The sequence below is a fragment of the Geotrypetes seraphini genome, chromosome 3 (genome assembly GCF_902459505.1).
Source record: "Geotrypetes seraphini chromosome 3, aGeoSer1.1, whole genome shotgun sequence".
Taxonomy (NCBI): domain Eukaryota; kingdom Metazoa; phylum Chordata; class Amphibia; order Gymnophiona; family Dermophiidae; genus Geotrypetes; species Geotrypetes seraphini.
Window position 1 is genome coordinate 326,323,312 of NC_047086.1, and position 23,445 is coordinate 326,346,756.

At 45.2% G+C, this 23,445-nt stretch overlaps 1 protein-coding gene across 8 annotated transcripts in view; it reads right to left on the reverse strand.

Annotated features, from left to right (window-relative positions):
* Positions 1–23,445, reverse strand: part of RALGAPA2 (Ral GTPase activating protein catalytic subunit alpha 2) — a 1,036,168-nt gene that overhangs the window by 918,315 nt on the left and 94,408 nt on the right. For all 8 annotated transcript variants that reach the window (XR_004538694.1, XR_004538695.1, XM_033936259.1 and 5 more), the window contains 2 exons: positions 11,616–11,793; positions 1,885–2,000 (listed from right to left, as the gene is read on the reverse strand). Coding sequence is in view for 6 of the 8 variants with exons in the window: in XM_033936259.1 (XP_033792150.1) it covers positions 1,885–2,000; positions 11,616–11,793 (294 nt within the window). In the remaining 2 variants the exon portion in view is untranslated. The remainder of the gene's footprint in view (positions 1–1,884; positions 2,001–11,615; positions 11,794–23,445) is intronic.

The following is a 23,445-nucleotide window of genomic DNA, read 5'->3' on the forward strand; positions in this document are numbered from 1 at the left end:
AGAGAACCAAGCAGCCACTTTGCAGATGTCTTCAATAGAAACATAGAAGATGACGGCAGAAAAGGGCTACAGCCCATCAAGTCTGCCCACTCTGCTTACCCACCCCCTGTCTATGCCCTAATGACCCAATTTCCTTATCTTGACCCTCGTAGGGATCCCACATGGGTATCCCATTTATTCTTAAAGTCTGGCACGCTGTCTGCCTCGATCACCTGCACTGGAAGCTTGTTCCAATGATCAACCACTCTCTCTGTGAAGAAATACTTTCTGGTGTCGCCATGAAATTTTCCGCCCCTGAGTTTGAGTGGGTGCCCTCTTGTGGCCGAGGGTCCCTTGAGAAAGAAAATATCATCTTCCACTTCGACACGTCCCGTGAGGTACTTAAATGTTTCGATCATGTCTCCCCTCTTCCTACGTTCCTCAAGAGTGTAGAGCTGCAATTTGTTCAGTCTCTCTTCGTACGAGAGACCCTTGAGCCCCGAGATCATCCTGGTGGCCGTCGGTTGAACCGATTCAATTCTGCGCACATCTTTACTGTAATGTGGCCTCCAGAATTGCACACAGTACTCCAGATGAGGTCTCACCATGGCCCTGTACAACGGCATTATGACTTCAGGCTTTCGGCTGACGAATAGATATAAAGCGGGAATGTGCCACCAAAGCAGCAATAGCTCAGACATTGTGGGCTATTTCATGGCTCTGAAACATCAGCCCAGTCTGAGTGGACGCAAAGGAAAGAGTGTGTTACCCAATTGGATACTGATCTCTTAGTAACAGGAACATCGAGTCTGTTTGGGTTAAAAGCCACGAAGAGTTGGAAGGACCCTCTATGAGGATTTACACCTCTGTTTTTTTAGCTTATGAGGGTTTGTAGTGTCAGAAGAGCAAATCACTTACCCCTCATAAGCTAAAAAAGCAGAGGTGTAAATTCATAGAAGAGACACAGCCCCTGAGGAAACCCCGAGTGAAACGGCTGGGTAGCCGGCGGGCTTAAGTTAAGTGCTCTTCTTTAATGTTTTTTTTATATACAATACACCAGTTGTTGATTTTGATATTGTGAGTAATAACTCGAGCCTAGACAAGACCGATGATGAACACATCGCTGCAGTAAGGACACGAATGAAATCTTAGTAGTGTCTTGGGTGTTTGTGGTCTTACAAAGAATTCATGCTGTATAAATCAGGTTCTAGAGAAAGCAATGCACACCAGAAGACCTCACTACAGAGCCCTGTTCATCCAATAACTCTTTATCCATGGGTCATTTCCTCACACTAAGGCTTTTTTTCCTACCAGAGTAAAATGGCCAATTTTTTTATTTTCCATATTAAATGCCATGTGCTTATTTTTTCATTAGAGTGTGATCCCTACTGCCACCTAATAGGGACTTGTACACTAAACCTGCACTGATCGGTAAGTGCACAGCAATACCCAGGCGCAAACGAGAACATATTTTTTTAGTGTATGGTTAGTGCACACATCCAAAAATTACCATGAGATGCCTCAGTGCACCTTGCAATAACCATTTTTTTTACTGTGGTAAACACATGTTGTTGCTTACCGTGGCTTTGTAAAAAGGGCCCCTAAATTTTTTAGCAAATCTAAATTAAGATTCAAATGGAGTCTTTTGATCAAATAAAATACATCATGGTCTAAGAAGGAAACCATGTTAGTATAGTATCATCCTACTCCAGGATGGTTATTAGGATTTGTATTCTACACATTGAATATACATCTAGGAGGAGGCTCACATTTTCAAAGTAAAAAGGGGAGGGGGGTGTTAATCAAGACATGACAGTGGAGGAAAAGGGGAAGAACTCCAGTAAATTATATCTAGACAACATACCTCTTTTTTATTAAAAGAGATGTAATGTCATATAGACTCACCTGAATTACCATGTACTTCAACACTTTTTGAAAGAAAAAGCAGTTTTGGTCCTCAGTAACCTTTTCACCTGATACCGCTGGCACAAGCGGTGTTATTTCTTCAGGATAAATCTTTGCTAGAAACGTAAATAACACAGGTTACAAAATTAATATAATAAAGCAAAGTTGTTTAATTGTAAGGTGTTCTTTGAGAATATAAGTTTTCAGGCATGAATGATAAGATGAAGCTACTACTAATCATTTCTAAAGCACTACTAGATATACACAGCACTGTACATATTCTATGCAGTACTTCTGTCCCTGGTGGGCTCACAATCTAAGTTATGTACCTGGAGCTATGGACGCCTAAGACGCCTCCCATAGGAGGGGCCTCAAGCAACATGAGCCAATCAGAGCTTTAGACCCCGTCCTGGCACATCCCAGGATGCACTGAGGAGGGAAAGGCCTGCCATTTTGAAGAGGCAGGCCCGCTGGCCGAAGGGAATAGGCATCCCTCTGGCAGGCTCATACTTGTTCTCTCAGCAAGACATAAATGCATATCACCCATTTTCTAACTACTGGATATGCAATGAAATCCTTAATATTTACTCAATCAGTCGCAGCACAAAGGCGAGCACTAAAACACAACTTTGGCTTGCACCTTAGGCAACACACCAAGTGACAGTGCACTACTGGGCGCAACCCTTATGAAAGGCAGCATATGATGACAACATGAGGTGGACCAAGCTCCTACACCTGGACGTCCAAAGAAGGAAATAGATAGATGGAATAGCATTCCCTGGGTATTGCCCTAAGAAGACAAGCATATGATGATAATAGGGGGCTTTTAAGTCTAGGATAGGAAAGAATTCCCCCCCCCAAAAAAAATCTTCTTGGGCACAAGGAAGTACCTAGATTAAAATCCCTTCCCTTTAATGGGTGGCATAGGTTTGACCGTATAGGCTGTCAAAAGGACAGAGATTTCCTGAAGGAGTACCTGCTTGTGCTGAGAAATGATGTACTCAATGGGCAATTTGAAGGGCACAGACGCCAATTAAGAGTAACTGAGATGGACTATTTGAAGAACCCACCAGTCAGAGGTTACAAGGGGCTACCTTTCAATGGTACAAATTCAGCCTCCCTTCTACCAATAGGTCATCCAAGACAGTTCCTTTGATGGCAGCTATGCTCTGCTGGAGCCAGTCAAAAGCTCACTCCTTGCTTCGATTGAGGAGCTGGATGGGATTTCTGCTGGTGGGACTGACATGGATGGCAACACTGGGTCTGGGACTGCTGAACAGAGTGAGAAGGAGGTGAACTGTAGGGATGCCACTGCTGCCCACCAAAAAACCTTCTAGTTGAGGAGGAAGAGGCAACTGCAAGTTGCCAATACAGGATCTGAATAGTGTCTTATGCTTTTTGATGTGATCAGCCACCTCTTCAACTTTGTCTCCAAAACAAGTTGTCTTCATGGCAAGGTGCATAGGAAAGCCTCTCCTGAACCACTGGATCTAGGTCAGAGACATGCTATGAGAGTCTGTACATTCCAACACCCATTGCGAAGAGTCTGGATGCCATGTCAAAGGTATCCTAGGTGCTCCTGGTCATTTCTTACACTGCAGCTGCTCTTAGCCAGCTGGTGAAGCTCTTCAGCCTGCTTCAGTGGAAGAGAATCAGACAAAGAAAATGTACTGCGAGCCAAAGATCTCAAGTATATGCTCATGTAGAGCTGATGGGATTGGATGTAGGCAATGAACATCGAGGTATGAAAAGTCTCTTTCACAAAAGAATCTAAGGTCCTAGCCTCTCTGACAGGGAGAACTGAGGCATGAGTCCTAGAGCTTCTAGCTCTCTTGAGAGCAAATTCTGCTGCCAGAGAATGGTGAGCAATCTGGGACTTCTCAAATCTGGGACCCTTCTGGATATTGTATTGAATATCTACCACCTTTGCTGTGACCTGCAGAGAGTGGGTTCTCCCAATTCCTTGTCAATTGGTCCTTAAAGATAGAGTACATTGGTTACCGTGAACCCTTCCTTGGAAGGAGAGACAGTCTATAATCCCTCTAAGCTGAGCACATGAGTAATTGCTCATACATTCTAGGAGCGTCAGTCACAGATTTTACATAGTCGCTCACAAAAATACTTGCAAATCTAGAAAACTTAATGTTTAGAACTTGTTGCTCACACACAAAAAAAATATTTTTAGAACTTACCACTCACATGAGAAAAATTTGCACTCACCTGGCCAATCCTTAAAGGGAGTATTGCTCATAGTCCAAGACCACTAACATCTTGGCCCTAGGCTCCTCTTTAGTATGGAATGACCAAACAAACCCAGTGAAAGAGAGAGACTGGCAGAACCTTTCTTCTCTCCTGAGATGGTGACAGATCAGAAGGGATTCCATAAGACTCCTTCTCCAAGAAGTAATGTGGATCATCATCTGAATCCCATGAGTGGTTCCAATCAGAGTCCTCCTCCAAATTAGAGTAACTGAAGATGGGCTCAGCCCGCCTCTAGATTGTGGAACGAGGTCCACATTTCCTAGGGTATTGAGGTGTACTCCTAATTTGACTCCAGAGATGCTTCCTCCCATGAAGTTAATGATAGTGATGCAGGCACCAAGGCCAGCTCCTGTACCCTTTGAGAGATTGGCATCGGGGCTCAGTGCATAGGCTTTTGAAAGGAGGGAAGGCTGACCCTCCACAGGCAAAAGTTCATTTGATACCAATGCAGTCTGACAACTGCAGAAGCTGAGCCAGTTTCTCCTGAGGATTGCCTGTTACCGTCCATTGGAGTCGGGCATTGGCAAAGGCTAGATAACTGGAACATGGACAGCATAATAAGGCTTCAGTGCTGAATCAGAAGCTGAGACCTGGTTGCCTGGTGATAAGCACACCGGCACCTCCAATAAAGAGGGAGAGAAGTCCTCAGTGCCGATGCTTTTTTGGGAACTGGTGCACCCAATGTCCCGGCACTCACAGTATCGTGCATCAAGAAATATTGATGGTGATGCTTTTTTGACGTCCTCCAATGCTCAGCATCATCCTTTGGTGCCAAGGATGGTATCAAACCTGTATGCATCCTCTGTATTGGGTCTGATGCTGACCAGTCCCAAGGCTGATTAACAGTGTCCAATGTCGAAACAGGTGGAGACCCACTCTGTCGGTACATTCCCAGTGGAATTTTGAAGTCTGGGCAGCCAACAATGTTGATGCATCCAATGTTGATGGATCAGCCTCCGAGGAGCCAAAAAGCTTCTCATCTTGGACCTGCTGAGCCTTCTGTGTCCTGGACTGCATTTTAGAACAAAGAGAAACAGGCATTTGCATTAAGGTCAGGTCCAAGACATCCGATACACTAATTGTGCAGGTCCACCACCGAGATAACATCTCTTGAAGCTACTGGAGGTCTTGGACATCTTAAAAAGAACTGGAACTGTGGCCAAATTAAATTCCTGAATTATAAGCTGAAAAAAAGGCACACTCAATTCAAGGACAATGCTTCGGCTCAAATAGAGGCCTAGCCCAACAAAAAGAAAGGAAACTTAAAAATGCCACTAAATACTACCGAAAGGAAAATTATGAAAACAAGAGGATTATAAGGAAAAATAAAGTAAATAAGCTAAGTAAAAACCAAAGGGAAGGTACCTCTTCACATGCAACACAAGGATTGTGATGAGCACATCTCATCTGCTCTTTGGCTGAAGAGAGAATGAAGTACCACTACTCATGCCTGGGGTGGGAAGGCACCCAAGCATGTGCGGCAGGGTGCAGCTAGAACTTTCTACATAATTTTATGCTAGTTAGCACCATGCGAGGGCTCTGTCGATGTTGTTATCCAACTGTGGAAATTGAGGCACAGTCTGGATCATCTTGTTCTGCTTCTGGGCTTAGCTCGGGACAGTCTTCATTGGTGGCTCCAGACCCCCAACTTGTTCAAGGGGTGAGTCTGGATCAGCCACAGTGGACAGTGCTGCTCACGGATACCAGTCTTCTCATTTGGGGAGCTCAGTGTCTAGGTCACTCAGCTAAGGGCACCTGGTCCACGGAGGAGGCTTCTTGGTCGATCAATGTCTTGGAGACCAGAGCTATTCGTCTAGCGTTGCTAGCTTTCCAGTCCTTTCTGATGGGCAAGTCAGTCAGGATTCTTTCGGACAATGCCATGGCGGTGGCCTATGTCAATCATCAGGGGGGCACCAGGAGCACTTTGGTGGCACAGGAGGCAGCTCTGCTCATGGTCTGGGCGGAGTCGTACCTTCAAGAGATTTCAGCATGTTCAAGCGGACTTCCTAAGCCGTCACGTGCTATATCCCGGAGAGTGGTGTCTAAGCCTGGTGGCCTTTCAGTTGATAGTGCAGTCTTGGGGTCAGCCCCTCATGGACCTGATGGCCACAAGTGTCAATGCCAAAACCCCTTGCTTCTTCAGTCATCGCAAGACGGTCAGGCTGAGGGCCTGGATGCTCTGGTTCAACCATGGCCAACGGAGGGGCTATTGTATGTGTTCCCTCTGTGGCCATTAGTGGGCAGAGTTCTTCTCTGCATAACTTGCCATCTGGGCCTAGTGGTTCTGGTGGCTCCGAATTGGCCTCAATGACCGTGGTACGCGGATCTGATGAGGCATCTGGTAGCGGATCCTCTGACTCTCTTGGATGACCTTCTGACTCAGGGTCCCATTCCCATGTTCGATCCGGGTCCCTTCTGTCTTATGGCTTGGCTCTTGAAAGGGGTCGCCTAGGTAAGAAGGGGTATTCATATAAAGTGATCTCAACGCTCTTGGGGTCCCAGAGGCTTTCAAGTTTATTTAAAATTTCTTATACCGCCCAATCAGCCTTCTAGGCAGTGTACAAATTTATAAAAACAGAAAACAAACTTTAACTAAGGTACAAGTTTGAGGTGACAATACGTCCCCAAACTGTAACTATAAAAATTTTTAAAAACCATTAAAAACAAAGACAAACAAGAACAAAAGGTAAAAGGCAAGAACTACATTAGGCAAAGTAAAAGAGAACAATTGGGGAAAAAGCAATAGGGAGGGCTGCTGTTAAACTCAATAGTATTTTCGCTCAATTGCCCTTAAAAGGACAGTTAGGTCTCAAAGACATCAAGGAAGAGAAATGTCTTTAGCTTCATCTTAAAGTTAAGATTTGATTCTTCGCGTAAATAATTTGGAATACTATTCCAAAGAGAGGAAGCAGTGACAGAGAAGATAGTAGACCTCATTGTATATATAAACTTCAGTGATGGTATAGAGAAAAGGTTATTAGCTGTTGATCTTAGGGACCTAGAAGGAATATAAGGGGTAAGAAGATTATTTATAAATTCAGGTTGATTGTTTTGTCTAGTCTTAAATGTTAACAGGAGAATTTTGTAAGTGATTCTGTGTTCCACTGGCAACTAGTGAACTTGCAACAATGGGGTGACATGGTAGGATTTCTTTGCATTGAATATGATTTTTATGGCGGTGTTTTGTATTATCTAAAGTCTTCGTATTTCTTTTTTGGTTATACTTTTATAAAGGGCATTACAATAGTCAATGCACGAGATCACGAGAGAGCGAATCAAAATGTTGAAGGATGCGGCATCTAATAGTTTCGATAATGATCTGATCATATAGAGCCGATAAAAGCAATGTTGGACCACTGTACTGATATGAAGATGATAAATAAATTTGTTATCAAAAGTTACTCCAAGTAATTTAAATGAAGGTACGGTTTTAATAGATTGAGATTTGAATGTAAGAGGGGTCTATAAGAAAAGTCCCTCCTTGTTGGGAAAAATCATTACTTTGGATTTTTCAATGTTCAACGATAGCATATGTACGTCCAACCAGGAGTTAATCTTTTAAAATTTTTGGTTTATAAATTTTATTTCTGAGGGATTATTTGGATCTATCGGGTGTATTAGTTGGACGTCATCTGAATAAGCAAACATTGTAAACCCGATAGATTGCCCTAATGTTAAAAGAGGTGAAGGGATGCAGTTCTGAACCAGGGCAAAGTCAGCACATGGGCCAGGTCAGCACACTGATCTAAGGCCTTGTGTTTGGATCTGAGGCCTTGTGAAAGAAGTATGGATCCTTTCTCATTCCCTCTCCCCTTCTGCCACGAAGAAAAAGCAAGGAAAATGTTGGCACCTTGTGACAAGAATACTGAATCATTCCCTCTCTCCCCCTTATCTGTCACACATTAATCCTTATCTTATCTAAGCTGTCCTTATTTGGAAAGGACATCAGCTGACAGGCACTGCATTGCATACGTGCAAAGACTCAAGTTCTGTCCACGTGTTAATCAGGCCCTTGCCTAAGTGCTGAGTTGGAGGGTGATCACGAGGTAAAGCACGAGGCAAAGGGCAGGTGATCACATGTAAAAGCATGTACCTGTGTTTCCACCAATGTAAAAGTATGTACCTTTGTATCCACCAATCATTAGATGTGTAACGAGGGAGTTACTATGATGTCATGTGCATAGAAGCATAATAAAAGGGACTCGGAGCTAGCCATTGGCAGCGTCTCCATCCCGACTCTTAGACTGCGTGTGTGTGTTTACTGTGTTCCATTCCTACAAAGGGGGGCCAGAAAAATATTGAAAAGTAAGGGAAATAAAATAGAAGCCTGAGGAATCCCATAATCAGTAGTAAATGAGTCAGACGATGTAGAATTAAACACTATCTTGGAAGAACGATCTGTAAAAAAAGATAAAAAACAGTCCAAGACCTGGTCTTTAATACCAATTTCACTCAGACGAGACAGAAGAAGCTTATGATCAATCATGTCAAATGCCGATGATAGATCTAAAGAGATAAGTAAGACAGACTGATGGTGGTCGAGGTGATAGAGAATTTTAGTAGTCAACCCAATAAGTGAAAGTTCTGTGGAATGATGTTGACGGAATCTGGTTTGGTATGGATGGAGAACTTTTGTTTGTTCTACAAAATCTGAGATTTGGCGGAAAACTATCTTTTCTGTAAGCTTTGCTAAAAAAGGAATGTTTGAAATAGGTCGATAATTTGAGACCTCTTGTGAACAGATTGTACAGTCTTTGGATAATGGGATGAATAACTGCTTCTTTTTATTCTTGGGCTTCTTTCCACCTCTTGGGCTTATGTAAGGGTTTGGTATCTATTTGAGGAATGTGGAGTGGTTTCTTTTTGCGCTTCCCTGCCAAACATCTTAGAGTTCTTGCAGGATGGCCTGGATGGGGGACCAGCGTGGTCTTTTTTCTGGGTTCAGCATGCGGCCTTGTCAGTCTTTCATGGGTTATTTAAAGGTCAGCGTTTGACTGCCATTCCTGTGATTCACTTCTTATGGGCAGCCAAATTGTTCAAGCGATTCACTTCTTGTGGGCAGCCAAATTGTTCAAGCCTCTCGAACGGCCCTCTGTTCCTTCTTGGGATCTGGTTCTGTCCATTCTAGTGCATCCTCCTTTTGAACCGTTGGGCGACTGCTCTTTGAAGGAACTTACTCTTAAAGCGGTCTTCTTGGTGGCCATTACTTCAGCTACATGTGTTTTTGAGCTGCAGTCTCTCTTGTAAGGCTCCCTTCTTGGAGTTTTCTAGGGAACCGGTTGTCTTGAGGCCTGTTCCTTCCCTTTCTGCCAAAGGTAGCTTCTCCTTTTCATGTCAATCAGGTAGAGATCCTCCCAGTGTTGGGTAGCAGGGAGGGCTCTTCTGAGCAGACAGTTGCGTAAATTGGATGGCAGTCGGGTCCTTCGCTCCTATGTGCAGAGGACCCAGGAGATCAGGAAATCGGATCTCTTTGTCTTTCTTGTGGGTCCTCGTAAGAGAGATGGCATTTCTAAGGCTACTATTCCGCGATGGATCAAGGAGACTATTGCTTCCACTTATCTTCTGAAGAAGCCTGTTCTAGAATTTCTCAAGGCTCAGTCCACTAGGGGTCAGGCAGCTTCTTGGGCTGAGTCTTCTCTTGTGCCTCCAGTGGATACCTGCAAGGCCGCAGTTTGGTTTTCTCTGCATTCCTTTGAAAGACACTACCGTGTGGATGTTTAAGCGCGTCGGGACGTAGTATTTGGTGTCGGCTCTTCGGGGGTCCCACCACCCTATCTGTCTTTTTGCGATGATTGCAGGTTTTTGATTTGCACATGTGCAGATTTTGGGTTTTTCTGCGGGTTCTAGTATTTTTCTAGGACCGGGGAAAAGTAAGAACAGCAGCTATAGTTCAGCTGGTGAGCTGTGGGGATGTTTTCTATACCAGGATTCAGTTCTACACATGTTCCAACAGTAGTATTTGTTTTTTCCTGTTTGGAGTGTGTTATACCAGTGGTTCCCAACCACTGGTACGTCTTGAAGGACCAGCAGGCCAATCGGGTTTTCAGGCTAGCCCTAATGAATATGCATAAGAATGAGAGAGACTTGCATATAATGGAAGTGAGAGGGATGCAAATCTGCTCCATGCATATTCATTAGGGCTAGCCTGAAAATCAGATTGGCCTGGTGGTCCTCAAGGAAAGGGTTGGGAACCACTGTGTTATATTGTTTTCAGTTGAAGTCTTTCCTAGGTTCTGCTTGGCTATTCGGCAGACTGGATTGCTAGGAGGAACTCTAGCCTGATATACAAGTCTCCACCTGCTGGTAGCAGTGAGGCATATAACCCATTCGTAAGGACTATTCCAGTCTGCAGGCTAACAGAAAGAAAATTAGCAGGTAAGAACCTAATTTCTCCTTATTCTATGTCATGTCCCATGCAACCAGTTTTTAACTTAGTCATTCATTTCAGGACCCTTACTGAGCACACTCAGTTTGTTTATAAGTTGCTAATGCAGAACTATGACAAGATTTGCTGATTATAAATGGATTATATATATATAATAATAAAATGCTAAGCGCGCATGCGCACTCTTACCACATGTTTCCCTGATCTGTAGGTCAGTGATTGGCAGGAGTGCGCATGCGCAACACCAGAACTCCTCCTCCCGAGCCCCAGACACGCTGACCGCCTACAGTGCCGCGGGCCTCTCAAGCATCGGCGGTGGCATGGATTGCGGAAACGTTACCGAGGCGGCTGTCAGTGCCTGCAGGCCACGGCGGCTTGAGGCAGCTGTGGCGGAGGGCAGACGCGAACGGAGGTAAGGGGTGCTGCTGGACAGGGGAAGAGGTGCTGATGGACGGGGGGGGCAGAAAAAGGAAGGGAGGCCTACTGCTGAACAGGGGGAGCAGGAAAGCGGTGCTGATTGACAGGGGGGGCAGAAAAAGGAAGGGAGGCCTACTGCTGGACAGAGGGAGCAGGAAAGATGTGCTGATTGACGGGGGGGGGCAGATAAAGGAAGGGAGGCCTACTGCTGGACAGGGGAAGCAGGAAAGAGGTGCTACTGGACAAGGGAAGAGGTGCTGATGGACGGGGGGTGGAGAAAAAGGAAGGGAGGCCTACTGCTGGACAGGGGGAGCAGAAAAGAAGTGCTGCTGGACGGGGGGGGGAGGAAGAAAAAAGGGAGGCCTACTGCTGGACAGGGGGAGCAGAAAAGAAGTGCTGCTGGACGGGGGGGGGGAGCAGAAAAGAGGTGCTGCTGGATAGAGGGGAGGTAAAACAAAGGGAGAAGGGCTGCTGCTAGATAAGGGGAGCAGGCAAGGGGTGGTGGTGGACAGCCGAGGAAAAAGAAAGACAGAAAAAAAGAAAGACAGAAATACAGAAAGCGGCTAAGGAGAGAGAGAAAGAAATAAAGACAGACACACACACACACATATATTCTAGCATCTGTTAATGTAACGGGCTATAAGACTAGTATATATATATTACTAACCATCAAGCATATTAATAGGAGAGTTAATCAGAGTATCCAGTGTACAGGGGCCACTTGCCGACAAAACAGCAGGAAAACCAGGTACAAGACAGGCAAACATCAATATTTGCTCTTCCCCACAGTTTGACTGAAGTGCTTGGAGCCAAAGAAGGAAAAGTCGCATCCCTTCACATCGTATCTGGAATTAATAAAAAAAAAAAACAACAATAAACATTATTGTGCAAATGATAAAATGTAACAAATATGTTGAATACTTTTGTGAACTAGTAATTGATGGCTTTACTATTCCTATTCTATGCAAAGCTCATTATATTTGGTGGCTATGTAAAGACAGCTCTATCCAAACAGCAGGGATTAACATAAATTCTATTCAAATAACATGTATTATATTGTGCTCTGAGGCATGTCATCGCTGATTGTGATATTTTGCCCTGTAATATGGCTATCATCATTTGGTTAATCAATCTTTCATTTGGTATCCCCCCCAGTCTGGTTCTAATACCTGGCAACTGAATGCCTCTTTAGTTGGGACACCTGGTTTAAAAGCACTGATAGAGGGCAGGGTTAGAGAGTACCACCAACAACTTCATGGACACCAGAGGCAAATACACAGCTAGCTCCCTGATACCCCAAGGATTTAATGTGGACACATGCAAAGTGATGCACATTGGGAAGAATCACAGTTACCGGATGCTAGGGTCCACCTTGGGGATTAGCGCCCAAGAAAAGGATCTGGGTATCATCATAGACAATACGATTAAATCTTCCGCCCAATGTGCTACGGCAGCCAAAAAAGCAAATAAGATGCTAGGAATTATTTAAAAAGGGATGGTTAACAAGACTAAGAATGTTATAATGCCTCTGTATCGCTCCATAAAGCGACCTCACCTGGAGTATTGCATTCAATTCTGGTCTCCTTATCTCAAGAAAGATATAGTAGCACTAGAAAAAGTTCAAAGAAGAGCAACCAAGATTGATAAACGGGATGGAACTTCTCTTGTATGAGGAAAGACTAAAAAGGTTAGGGCTCTTCAGCTTGGAAAAGAGACAGCTGAGGGGAGATATTATTGAAGTCTACAAAATCCTGAGTGGAGTAGAACGGGGATAAGTGGATCGATTTCTCACTCCATCAAAAATTACAAAAACTAGGGGACACTCGAAGTTACAGGGAAATACTTTTAAAACCAATAGGAAATAGTTTTCACTTAGAATAGTTAAGCTCTGGAACGCATTGCCAGAGGTTGTAGTAAGAGTGGATAGCGTAGCTGGTTTTAAGAAGTGTTTGGACAATTTTCTGGAGGAAAAGTCCATAGTCTTATTGAGGAAGACATGGGGCAAGCCACTGCTTTCCCTGGATTGGTAGCATGGAATGTTGCTATTCTTTGGGTTTTGGCCAGGTACTAGTGACCTGGATTGGCCACCGTGAGAACAGGCTACTGGGCTTGATGGACCTTTGGTCTGACCCAGTAAGGCTATTCTTATATTCTTATGATTGTTACAAAAGGAGCCCACAGCCTGCATTCAAGCATCTGAAAAATTCAGAAGGCAAGCTGGCTCTGAATGGACGGATCCAGAGCCTGAAGTGGAACATAACAGGCTGGTTCCACAGTCCACTTGAAGGCTTGCCCTGCGAGCTGCAGTCTGGCTATGCAGAACCTGCATCCTTTCCAAGGCAGAAAACACACAAACATGAGGTCTCAGGGCACCGAAGCCTCTACACACCCCTCCCCCCCGCAAAAAAATACACAAAACTTACAACTGAAAATAATAAAAACTAAAACAGAGCAGGTCAGAAACACCTCTGCATAGTTTGCTTTCAGAAGGAAAAAATAGAAGGGGGCACTCCACTCCACTGGAAATGAAGGAGGTGCTGAAAGTTATGAGTGACACACTTCTGCAAAGCTGGATCACCTAACATACAGACTTCTGTGTGATGAGCTATCCTGTGGATCACCCAACCTATCATGGGCCAAGGGGGAAATAAGTATAGGAGTCTGGTGTCTGACCATAGTTGAACCAAGGCTTCTAGCCCTGAATTTCTGGGCTTGTATCTACGACTGAAGAACTGATCCACCTTCGTGTTCTTTGCAGTTGCTATGAAGTCGAACGTCAGGCAACCCCATCTTCTTACAATGACCTGAAACGCTTTCAGAGTCAACGTCCACTCTCCTGGGTCTAATGTCTCTGCTGAGATAATCCACTTGAACACTGTCCACTCTGGCAACATGCACTGCAGAGATCGCTAACAGGTGTATTTCTGCCTAACAGAACAATGCCTTTGCCTTCTGTCGGAGCAGAACACTCCTGGTGCCTCCCTGCCTGTTGACATACGCCACTGCAGTGGCACTGTTTGAGAAGACTCTGCTTTGCTCTCTAGCAAAAACTGCATGTGGAGTAGCGGTATGAGTACTGCTTGAAGATCCAGTCTGTTGATAGACCACTTCCAATGAGACGGAGTCCATTGACATGGTACTGGGTGACTGCTGTAAAAAAAACCACCCAGCCAAACAAGCTGGCACCCATGAATCGATCCAAAGCAGTATCCCCTTCACCAGACACTGTGGATGGAGTTACCAGCTCATGCTGTGTTTGGCTATCGCTGTCCAGGGGAGTGAACACTCAGGGAGTCTCTCCAAGGCAACCTGCGAGGCAACAAGGCGTCCTGGAGGGAGCGCATGTGTCTCTTTGCTCAGGGTACCACCTCTATCGTTGCCGCCAATGATCCCAGGACTTGAAGGTAATGCCATACCAAAAGCTATGGCTTGGTCTAAAGGTCTGCAATCTGACCACGAAGCTTCTGTTTGTTTGCTCTGGAAGAAAGATGACAATCCACCCAAGATGGAAACCTTGAACAGTTTCAAACCGATCTCCCACAATGACCTCAAAACAATAATCAACTCCGTACGCCCCGCAACCTCGATCCTAGATCCATGTCCCTCCACTACACTGCTGAACACAAATGAGGTATTCCTGGAATCCATCCTACCCCTAATAAATGAGTCCCTTATGACAGGTGTAGTTCCACGGAGCTGAAAATCAGCCATAGTAAAACCACTTCTGAAAAAAACAACCATGGACCCAGACAACCCAAGCAGCTTCAGACCTGTCTCAAACCTCCCATTCATCTCAAAAATATTGGAAAAGACTGTACTCACGCAATTGCAAGACTTCATGGAGACAAACGCCACCCTCTTCAACTTCCAAACGGGCTTCAGGAAACACCACAGCACAGAAAACTGTGTTTTTGGACATCCTAGATGATGGAAATGATGCATTGCTGGTACTATTAGACCTCAGTGCCGCCTTCGACGCCATAGACCACTCTCTCCTCTTGTCCAGGCTAAAGTCCATTGGAATCCGTGACAATGCACTTCAATGGTTCTCTTCATTCCTGAACGACAGATCACAGAGAGTCCTACTAGGAAAATCCTTATCTGAACCCAAACCACTCCACTATGGAGTGCCTCAGGGAGCTTTACTTTCACCTCTCCTCTTCAACCTCTATGTCAAACCAGTACTGGACATAGCAGGTAAACACCGCATCAGAATCCACTCCTTCGCTGACGACCTACAACTCTATCTTCCCCTAGGCCGTCACCGAGACACACAAATCAAATATCTCCAGTCTTGCTTAACTGAAATAAAGTCTTGGATGACCGTAAACAAATTACAGTTAAATGAATCCAAGACAGAACTTCTCTGGATCCACAAAGATTTATGCGTATACTCCCGTCCATCCTTTTCCTGGGCCACAAACACCCTTACACCCAAAGACAACGTCCGCAGCCTAGGAGTAACTCTTGACTCTAATTTATCAATGACAGATCACGTATCCAAACTAGTATCATCCTCCTTCTAATACCTCCACCAGCTAAAAAACATACGTGCCTACTTCTCAGAATCTGAATTTGCCCAACTACTCTACGCTTTTGTTCTATCCTGCATAGACTATTGTAATGCTCTACTAGTGGGCCTGCCTACCAAAACTCTCTCCCGCATCCAAAGGGTGCAAAACGCTGCAATCCGCCTTCTGAAAAACCTAGGCATCCGCGACCATGTTACCCCTGCATTAGCTTCCATGCACTGGATGCCCATTCAAAATCGCTGCACCTTCAAGGCCCTGCTCCTCGCTTTCAAAACCTTCCATGAAACGATCCCGTACTACATAAAAACTAAACTACAAATCTACTTCCCAAAACGACCACTGAGGTCCCAAGGAGAAAAACGACTGACCATACCTTCTGGCCGCTCCCTCAAAACTGAAACTGCCCGCAAACGCTCCTACTCACATTTCATACCCAAACTTTGGCACACAATCCCTCCATCTGTCAGATCACTAGATGGACTCTGGAACTTCAGGAAGGCCGTGAAAACCTTCCTCTTTACTAACCCAGCGCCTTAAAGTCATTCACCCTGAAATGCCACCCAGTCAACTCACCTATGTCACTTAATTTCACCAAATGCTACTTAGTACATATGTTTTATTGTCATGTCTATATTGTAATTTATGTAAACTGTCATCTATATTGTAATTTATGTAAAATGTTATCTATATTATAATTTATGTAAAATGTCATCTCTGCTCTGTCTGGATTATTATGGATGTACTTTGTAACCTGTTCTGGGCTCTTTTGGGAGGACGGGCTAAAAATTGAATAAATAAATAAATAAAGACTCAGCCTTCCGCTGTGTTGAATAAGACTCACAAATATTCCGGGGATTGTGCCGGAATCAGTTGGCTCTTTTGAAAGTATACAATCCATCCCAGACTCTGTAGCGTCATCACAACTGCCGCTACTAACATTTCTCCTTCCAGTTGGGATGGCGCTCAGATGAGCCAATAGTCCAAGTACGGGTGCACCTGTCAAACCGCTCTGCAGAGATGAGCGGCCATCACCACCATAACCTTGGTAAAAGTTCAAGGTGCTGTTGCTAGAAAGGGAAGTGCTGAGAAATAATAGCGATTTTCCAACACATAGAATCTGAGGAACTTCCTGTGTTCCAGGAAGTTAGGGATATGAAAGTAAGCTTTCATCAAATCTAAGGTGGCCCAAAACACTCCTGCAAGAACAGACTGAACAGTCTCCATTTGAAACAGAGGTACTCTCAGGGCCACGTTGACATGTTTAAGATCCAGGATGGGCCTCCATTCATCTGAGCCTTTATTTGGCACAACAAAGTATATGGTGTTCTGCTGGAGTCCAAGCCGTCTGGAGGAACTAGTTCTATAGTTTGGATATCTAGTAATCTAAGTAGCATTGCTCAGACCCTTTCTGCTTTCTTTGGCCAGCCTGCCAGCAAATCCACGAACCAATCAGAGATAGGATGCGCAAACTCTATCTTGAAACCCTCTCTGATAATCTCCAGGATCCAGCAGTCGGATGTTATCCGTTCCCAAGCCTCCAGATAGTCCAAGAGCCAACCTCCAATCTTCAAACAAGCAGCGTGAGGACTGGCGTCATTGTGGTTTTGGGTTGGTACTGCAGAGCGGGAACCTTGAAAGGCTCTCTAGGTAGACGCTCCTCTGGAATACTGATGAAAGCCTTGGGAGCCATGAAAGGACTCCCAGCTCTGATCTCTAGCTGTTTGTTGTCTGCTGTCTGGTAAAGATCTTGGCCAGCAATCTTGTACACTGGCCATAAGACATCCAGGCCCTTGCCAAACAAGCATCTGTCCCCTGAAAGGAAGTCTACTCAGCGTCACTTTAGAGTTTGAATCACTCGCTCATTGCCTGATCCAAAGCATACAATGGGCGGCAACTGAAAAGGCTGAGACTTTCCCCCTGACTCTGATAATGTCAGAGTGCATCCACTATGTAGTCTATTCCTGCCAGCACAAGCTGAGACAGGGACTCAGAGTCTGTCCAGCTCTGAATTCTTAGCCTAGAATAACATGTGTGTGCCATGAAGGAAGCCACAAGTGCAGCTTTAACCCCTAAAGCTAAAGCCTCAAACTGCCTCCAGAGGATCATATTCACTCTGCGGTCCTGCAGATCCTTTAAAACCACTCCTTCCTCACTTAGTAGGAAAGTGCATTTGGTCACCTATGCTACCAGGGAATCCACCTTTGGCATAGCAAACATTTCTTGGAATTCCTGATCCATGGGATATAGTTTAGCCATGGTTTTAGGTACCCTCAGGGAGCCTTCAGGGATCTATCAAAAAAATTCAGGAGAGAAGGTTCTATTTGATGCACATAAAAAATGCCTACTCTATTCTCTTGAAATCTTGAAACACAAAAGTAATTGTGTACCATAGACAATCCTACAACAAGGAGGAAAAAGCCTCAGAGCCCCATCTTCAGCCAGAATAAATCTTGCTGAAAGACTAGAAGGGGTAAACACCTCACTGGCTTATAAAAAGCCTCCTTGCTCAACATTATGAGTTCTTTTAAATCTTTGAAGTAGTGTATTGAGACACTAGTTTAAATTTATTGCACAGCTCCGAATGTGCTGAAATGTTTTGTCATTGATCATGTGCCACCGATGACCAGAGGGGGTACCAGGAAACTAGCCCTTCTCAGAAAAGAAAAACAATGGATATACTGCTTATGCACAGAGGAACCCAATGGTTTGAACCTTAAGATTGAGTGGCATCTCTTTTTTTTTAAAGTTAGAATGAAAGCCCCTAGGGAATCAAGGTTATGTATGTTCTGACTTGCCTATACTAGTACTTACTTTTTTTCACTGTTTGTGTCATTTCAAGTAGTCAGAGCTTTCAGATTAGTGGATTAGAACAGCTGAGCTGGTGAGGTCATTGTTTTTGACGTCACTGAAACTTTAAACTCAGGCTACGCTGCTGTTGCGGCCATCTTTGCCACTGGAAATGAGCATTGACATCTTGTGACGACCTGCAGTAAGTTTAATTAGCACCTAAACGTTATATTAACCTTTTCCTATCGTAATAAATTTTACGTTACGCTGGTTCCAATCGTAATTATTTTAGCAAAGTTTTGTATTATTCACTGTTATCATTTACGGCTATTGTAAAACATAATGTAAATAAATCATAAGTCTGTAAATTCAAATATTTTGTGTTCCTGCCGTCGGCACAGTGCGCAGCAGCTGTTAAGAAAGCGATTAGAATGCTAGGTATAATCAAGAAGTGTATTACAACAAGAACGAAAGACGTTATCCTGCCGTTGTATCGGGCGATGGTGCACCCGCATCTGGAGTACTGTGTCCAATATTGGTCGTTGTACCTTAAGAAGGATATGGCGATACTCGAGAGGGTTCAGAAGAGAGCGACATATTTGATAACAGGTATGGAAAACCTTTCATATGTTGAAAGATTGGAAAAACTGGGGCTCTTTTCCCTGGAGAAGCGAAGACTTAGAGGGGATATGATAGAGATTTACATGATCATGAAGGGCATAGAGAAAGTGGAGAGGGACAGATTCTTCAAACTTTTGAAAACTACAAGAACGAGAGGGCATCTGGAAAAATTAAAAGGGGACAGATTCAGAACCAATGCCAGGAAGTTCTTCTTCACTCAATGTGTGGTGGACACCTGGAATGTGCTTCCAGAGGGCGTCATAGGACAGGGTACAGTATTGGAGTTCAAGAAGGGATTGGACAATTTTCTGAAGGAAAAGGGGATAGAAGGGTATAGAGGGTTACTACACAGGTCCTGGACCTGATGGGCCGCCGCATGAGTGGACTACTGGGCATGATGGACCTCTGGTCTGACCTTATGTTCTTATGAGTGAGAGCGACCTCAGCACCGCACAATGGCTTGTAACGCTGCTGAGGACAGTGTCCACTTGCCCAGATCCAAGGACTGTCTGCTGAAGAAGTCTGCTTGAATATGGGCGACTCTCGCCACATGCATAGCCAAAAGGCCCTGGAGATGACGCACCACCCAGAAAAAGAGCAGGCGTGCTTCCTTAGCCAGAGAAGCACTCTTGTGTTCTCTTCAGTGAATGACAAACATCACCACTGTCACATTGTCATAGAAGACTCAGACCACTGGGCCTTCCAGAAACGCTTGCAATTTCTTCAGAGCCAAGCAAATGGCCCACAGTTCCAAGCAGTTGATAGATCACTGCCTCAGAGAGGGCATCCAACATCTTTGAATGGCATCTGTCAACACAACCACCCAAGATGCAATCCACAGATGCATGTCCCTGGAGAGCGACTGCAGAAGGAACCACCAATTCATCCTGGCCCAGGTCTCCAGAGTCCAACGAAGAGCTTCTTGCAATGCTGTCATCTGTGAAGCCCAGCGTGAGAGCAACATGTGCTGCAGAGAATGAATAAGCACCCTTGCCCAAGGGACCAGATGCATGGAGGCCTCTATGGATCCCAGGACTTGGAGAGTGTCTCATGCAGATGGAGCTGCTTAGCCCAAAAGGCAAGAATCTAAGAGCACAGCTTTTGTCTCAGCTTGCTGCTGTGTCAAACAAGACCCCTAGATATTCCAGGGACTATGTCGGGGTCAAAGTGCTTTTCCTGTAAAACATACTGCAGCCCAGGTCTTTCAGTACCTGGGCTATCAGATTCACCGTGTGCCAACCCTTGGCCATCAAGGGGGCTCTGAACAGCTAAACATCCAAGAATGGGTGCACCCGCAGCCCCATTTACCTCCAGAGATCTGGCATGACCACTATCACCTTGGAGAAGATACAAGGTGTTGTAGACAGGCCAAAAGGCTATATTTACGTGTGTAAGATCCAGGACTGAATTCCAATCATCTGAGTTCTCCTGTGGCATAAGAAAGAACATGGAGTAATTACCCAAGCCCAAGACTTTGGGTGGCATCTGTTCCATGGCCTAAATATCCAACAATCTACATACAGGGGTGCACACTGTGCTTGCCTTGTCCGGGTGCCCCACGGGAGAGTCCACAAACTAGTCTTGCAGAAGTCGGGCATAGTCTAGGTCGTAGCCAGACCAAATACTGTCCAGAATCCACTGATTGGAAGCGATGGGAATCTGCACCCAAAATATAGAAAGATCACCCTCGGCCAGGTGGCAGAGCACTGCCTCTTTTTTGGGGTAAGGAGGGGCTGAATGGGAGGCGGAAGACTGGCTACACCAGGAGCCCGAGAACCTCTGCCTGAAGCCCTGGGAAAATCCCTGAGATGTGGAGCTTCTATATGGGCGAGAACACCTGGAATCTTGAAATTAGGGTGCCCTGAACCTCTAGAGCAGGGGTGTCCAATGTCGGTCCTCGAGGGCCGCAATCCAGTCGGGTTTTCAGGATTTCCTCAATGAATATGCATTGAAAGCAGTGCATGCAAATAGATCTCATGCATATTCATTGGGGAAATCCTGAAAACCCGACGATTGCGGCCCTCGAGGACCGACATTGGACACCCCTGCTCTAGAGGTCCTGGTTCTGCTGTCAGGCAGAGTCAAAGGGTGATAGTCCAGTACAGAATTGATAAGATCATCCAAGCCCTTGCCAAATAACAAATGCCCCTCAAAAGCAAGCCAAGCAAAAGTAGCCATAGAGGTGGAACCATCGGCTCACTGTCAAAGCCAGACCATTCTGTGAGAAGATATTAAATATGCCAAAAGCCTACCCAAGACTTGCATAAGGTCATTCAGGGCACCAGCAACATAATCTACTCCTGCGAAAAGCAGCTTAGGAGGGGGCTCTACAGCCTCAATCACCAGAGTGCGTAGCAAGGACAAACAAGCGCATATGACAAAGGATGACACCAAAGCAGTCTTTACACTCCAAGCCAGAGCCTCAAATAGGCACCTGAGGACCACATCCACCTGGTGGTCTTGCATGTTCTTAAGCACCACACCATCCTCACTGGGAAGGGAGGTACACTTAATCACCTGTGTCATCAGAGTCCACTTTAGGCTGACTGGCACTCCTGCACATAGGATACCAACAAGACATGGCTCTTGTAACCTCGAGAGCACTGTCTGAAGAGACCCATTGCTTCTAGATCAGAATGCTCACACAAGATGCCAGAGAAAAGCAGTAGACTGTGACCACATAGCCATGAAGAGGAAGTGGACAGAGCCTACTGAGTGACTAAGTTCAACTCCTGCATAGATTCCAAGATGAAAGTAGGCAAAGCCAAAGATTTGAATAAGTGCAGAACTGTGGAATTGTCTCCAGGTTCTAAAGCCTCTGAGGGATCCGGCATACAGTCCCGGATCCCCAGTCATGGGAAGTGCAGAGCCGGAAAACAAGAGGTCCGAAAGCTGGTCAAATATCATCCTCAGTATTCCCTAGGCTGGGATTAGCCACAGCCACTGAACAGCTGCTGACTGTGAAGAGGCTGCGCCCCAAGAAGTTAACAGCCAACAATAAGTCCCCAGTGGAGTGGAATAAGCAAGAGAAGGACAGCTGATCTGAAATGCATTCCAAAGATATACCATGAAATTTGGAAAGCCTCCGAAACCTTGGGCAATGAGTTAGCCTTTGATGACTGAGCCTCATGTTTCTTGGGCTGCAGAAGGTCTGCATCCTGTCACATGGAACCTGCAGCCCTGCCAAGCCCTGAACAGAGAGAAGGCTGCCCCAATGAGCTAGCCAAGCGTTTTGTCCCCTGCTCAGTCAGGGAAGAGACTACGCTGTACGCTGCTGCCCCTACCGGCTACACCACATGGCACAAGGATGCTCCTGAGGCACAAAATTGTGCAATTCTGGCAAGAATTCAGAATTGGCGAGCCCAAAGACTCCATTCCAACAAGTTATGAGGCAAAAATTGCAGTTTCAGAAGAGCAGGGAACTTTTGAAAAAATGACAAATAAAAATCCAAGAAGGCTGCCACTAAGAAATTTGCGCCAAAATTGCGATATTTTTCACATATAGCAAGTCACAAAAATGGTGATTTTAGGATTTTTCAGGTGGGGGGAACACATAGGGACATCAGAATCCTTCAAAACTGCCAAATTCAGACACACCCCCAATCCACCTCACAGGCAGACAGTCTTACTAGAAATGTGACCTGTGCTGGAAATGTGCTGCAGTCTATCTCAGTCCTATTACAGTAGCTGTCATCAGAGAATGCCTCTTCAATGCTGATCTTCTGGCTGCCAGTAAGGCATGGTGCCTGACCGTATCACCACCCTCGCAGACCGACGGATACATTCAGGAAAGAGCGGAGGTTAAAAAATGCAGCCAGCACCCTGAAAGACACCACCGAGTCTTCTAGATATGTCCAACAGCCTGCGCTTAAACCTCTGTTCGGCAGAAGGAAGAAAAATGTGGGGACAGCCCCAAGCTGCTACGAAATCAAGGCAGGCTAACAGGTATCCATTGGGATCGGCCTGTCAGCTGCAGACTGAAGTTTGTGTGTTCTCAACTCAGGCTGATCTCTGAGCAAAAAGAAATCTCGAAAAGGGAACAAAACACCAAATAACATGTTACAGAAAGATTGCTAAGACTCATCAAGCCTGATGACTTATCCGATGCTGCTCATCTACATTGGCACTAATGATACTGCCAGGTATCCCTGCAAATGTATCAAAAGTGACTTTGTGGCTCTGGGAGAGAAGGTGAAGCAGTGAGGTGCATAGGTGGTAGTCTCATCCATCCTCCCTGTCGAGGGTAAGGGCCAGGTCAGAGACACAGGCATCCTGTAGATCAATGCGTGGCTACGTAGATGGTGTCATCGAGAGCATTTTAGCTTCCTGGACCATGGGATGATTTTTCAAGAGCTACTGAGCAGGGATGGTATATCTATTAAAGAAGGGAAGACGTGTCTTCGGCAGCAGGCTGGCTAATCTACTGAAGAGGGCTTTAAACTAAAAGTGATGGGGTAGTGTGTTCAAAGCCCACTCAAGTAAATCACTAAATACCTCAACATGGATGGGAAAAGGGGGCAATGTCTGGAGAGTAGTATATACTAATGTTTGAAGAAT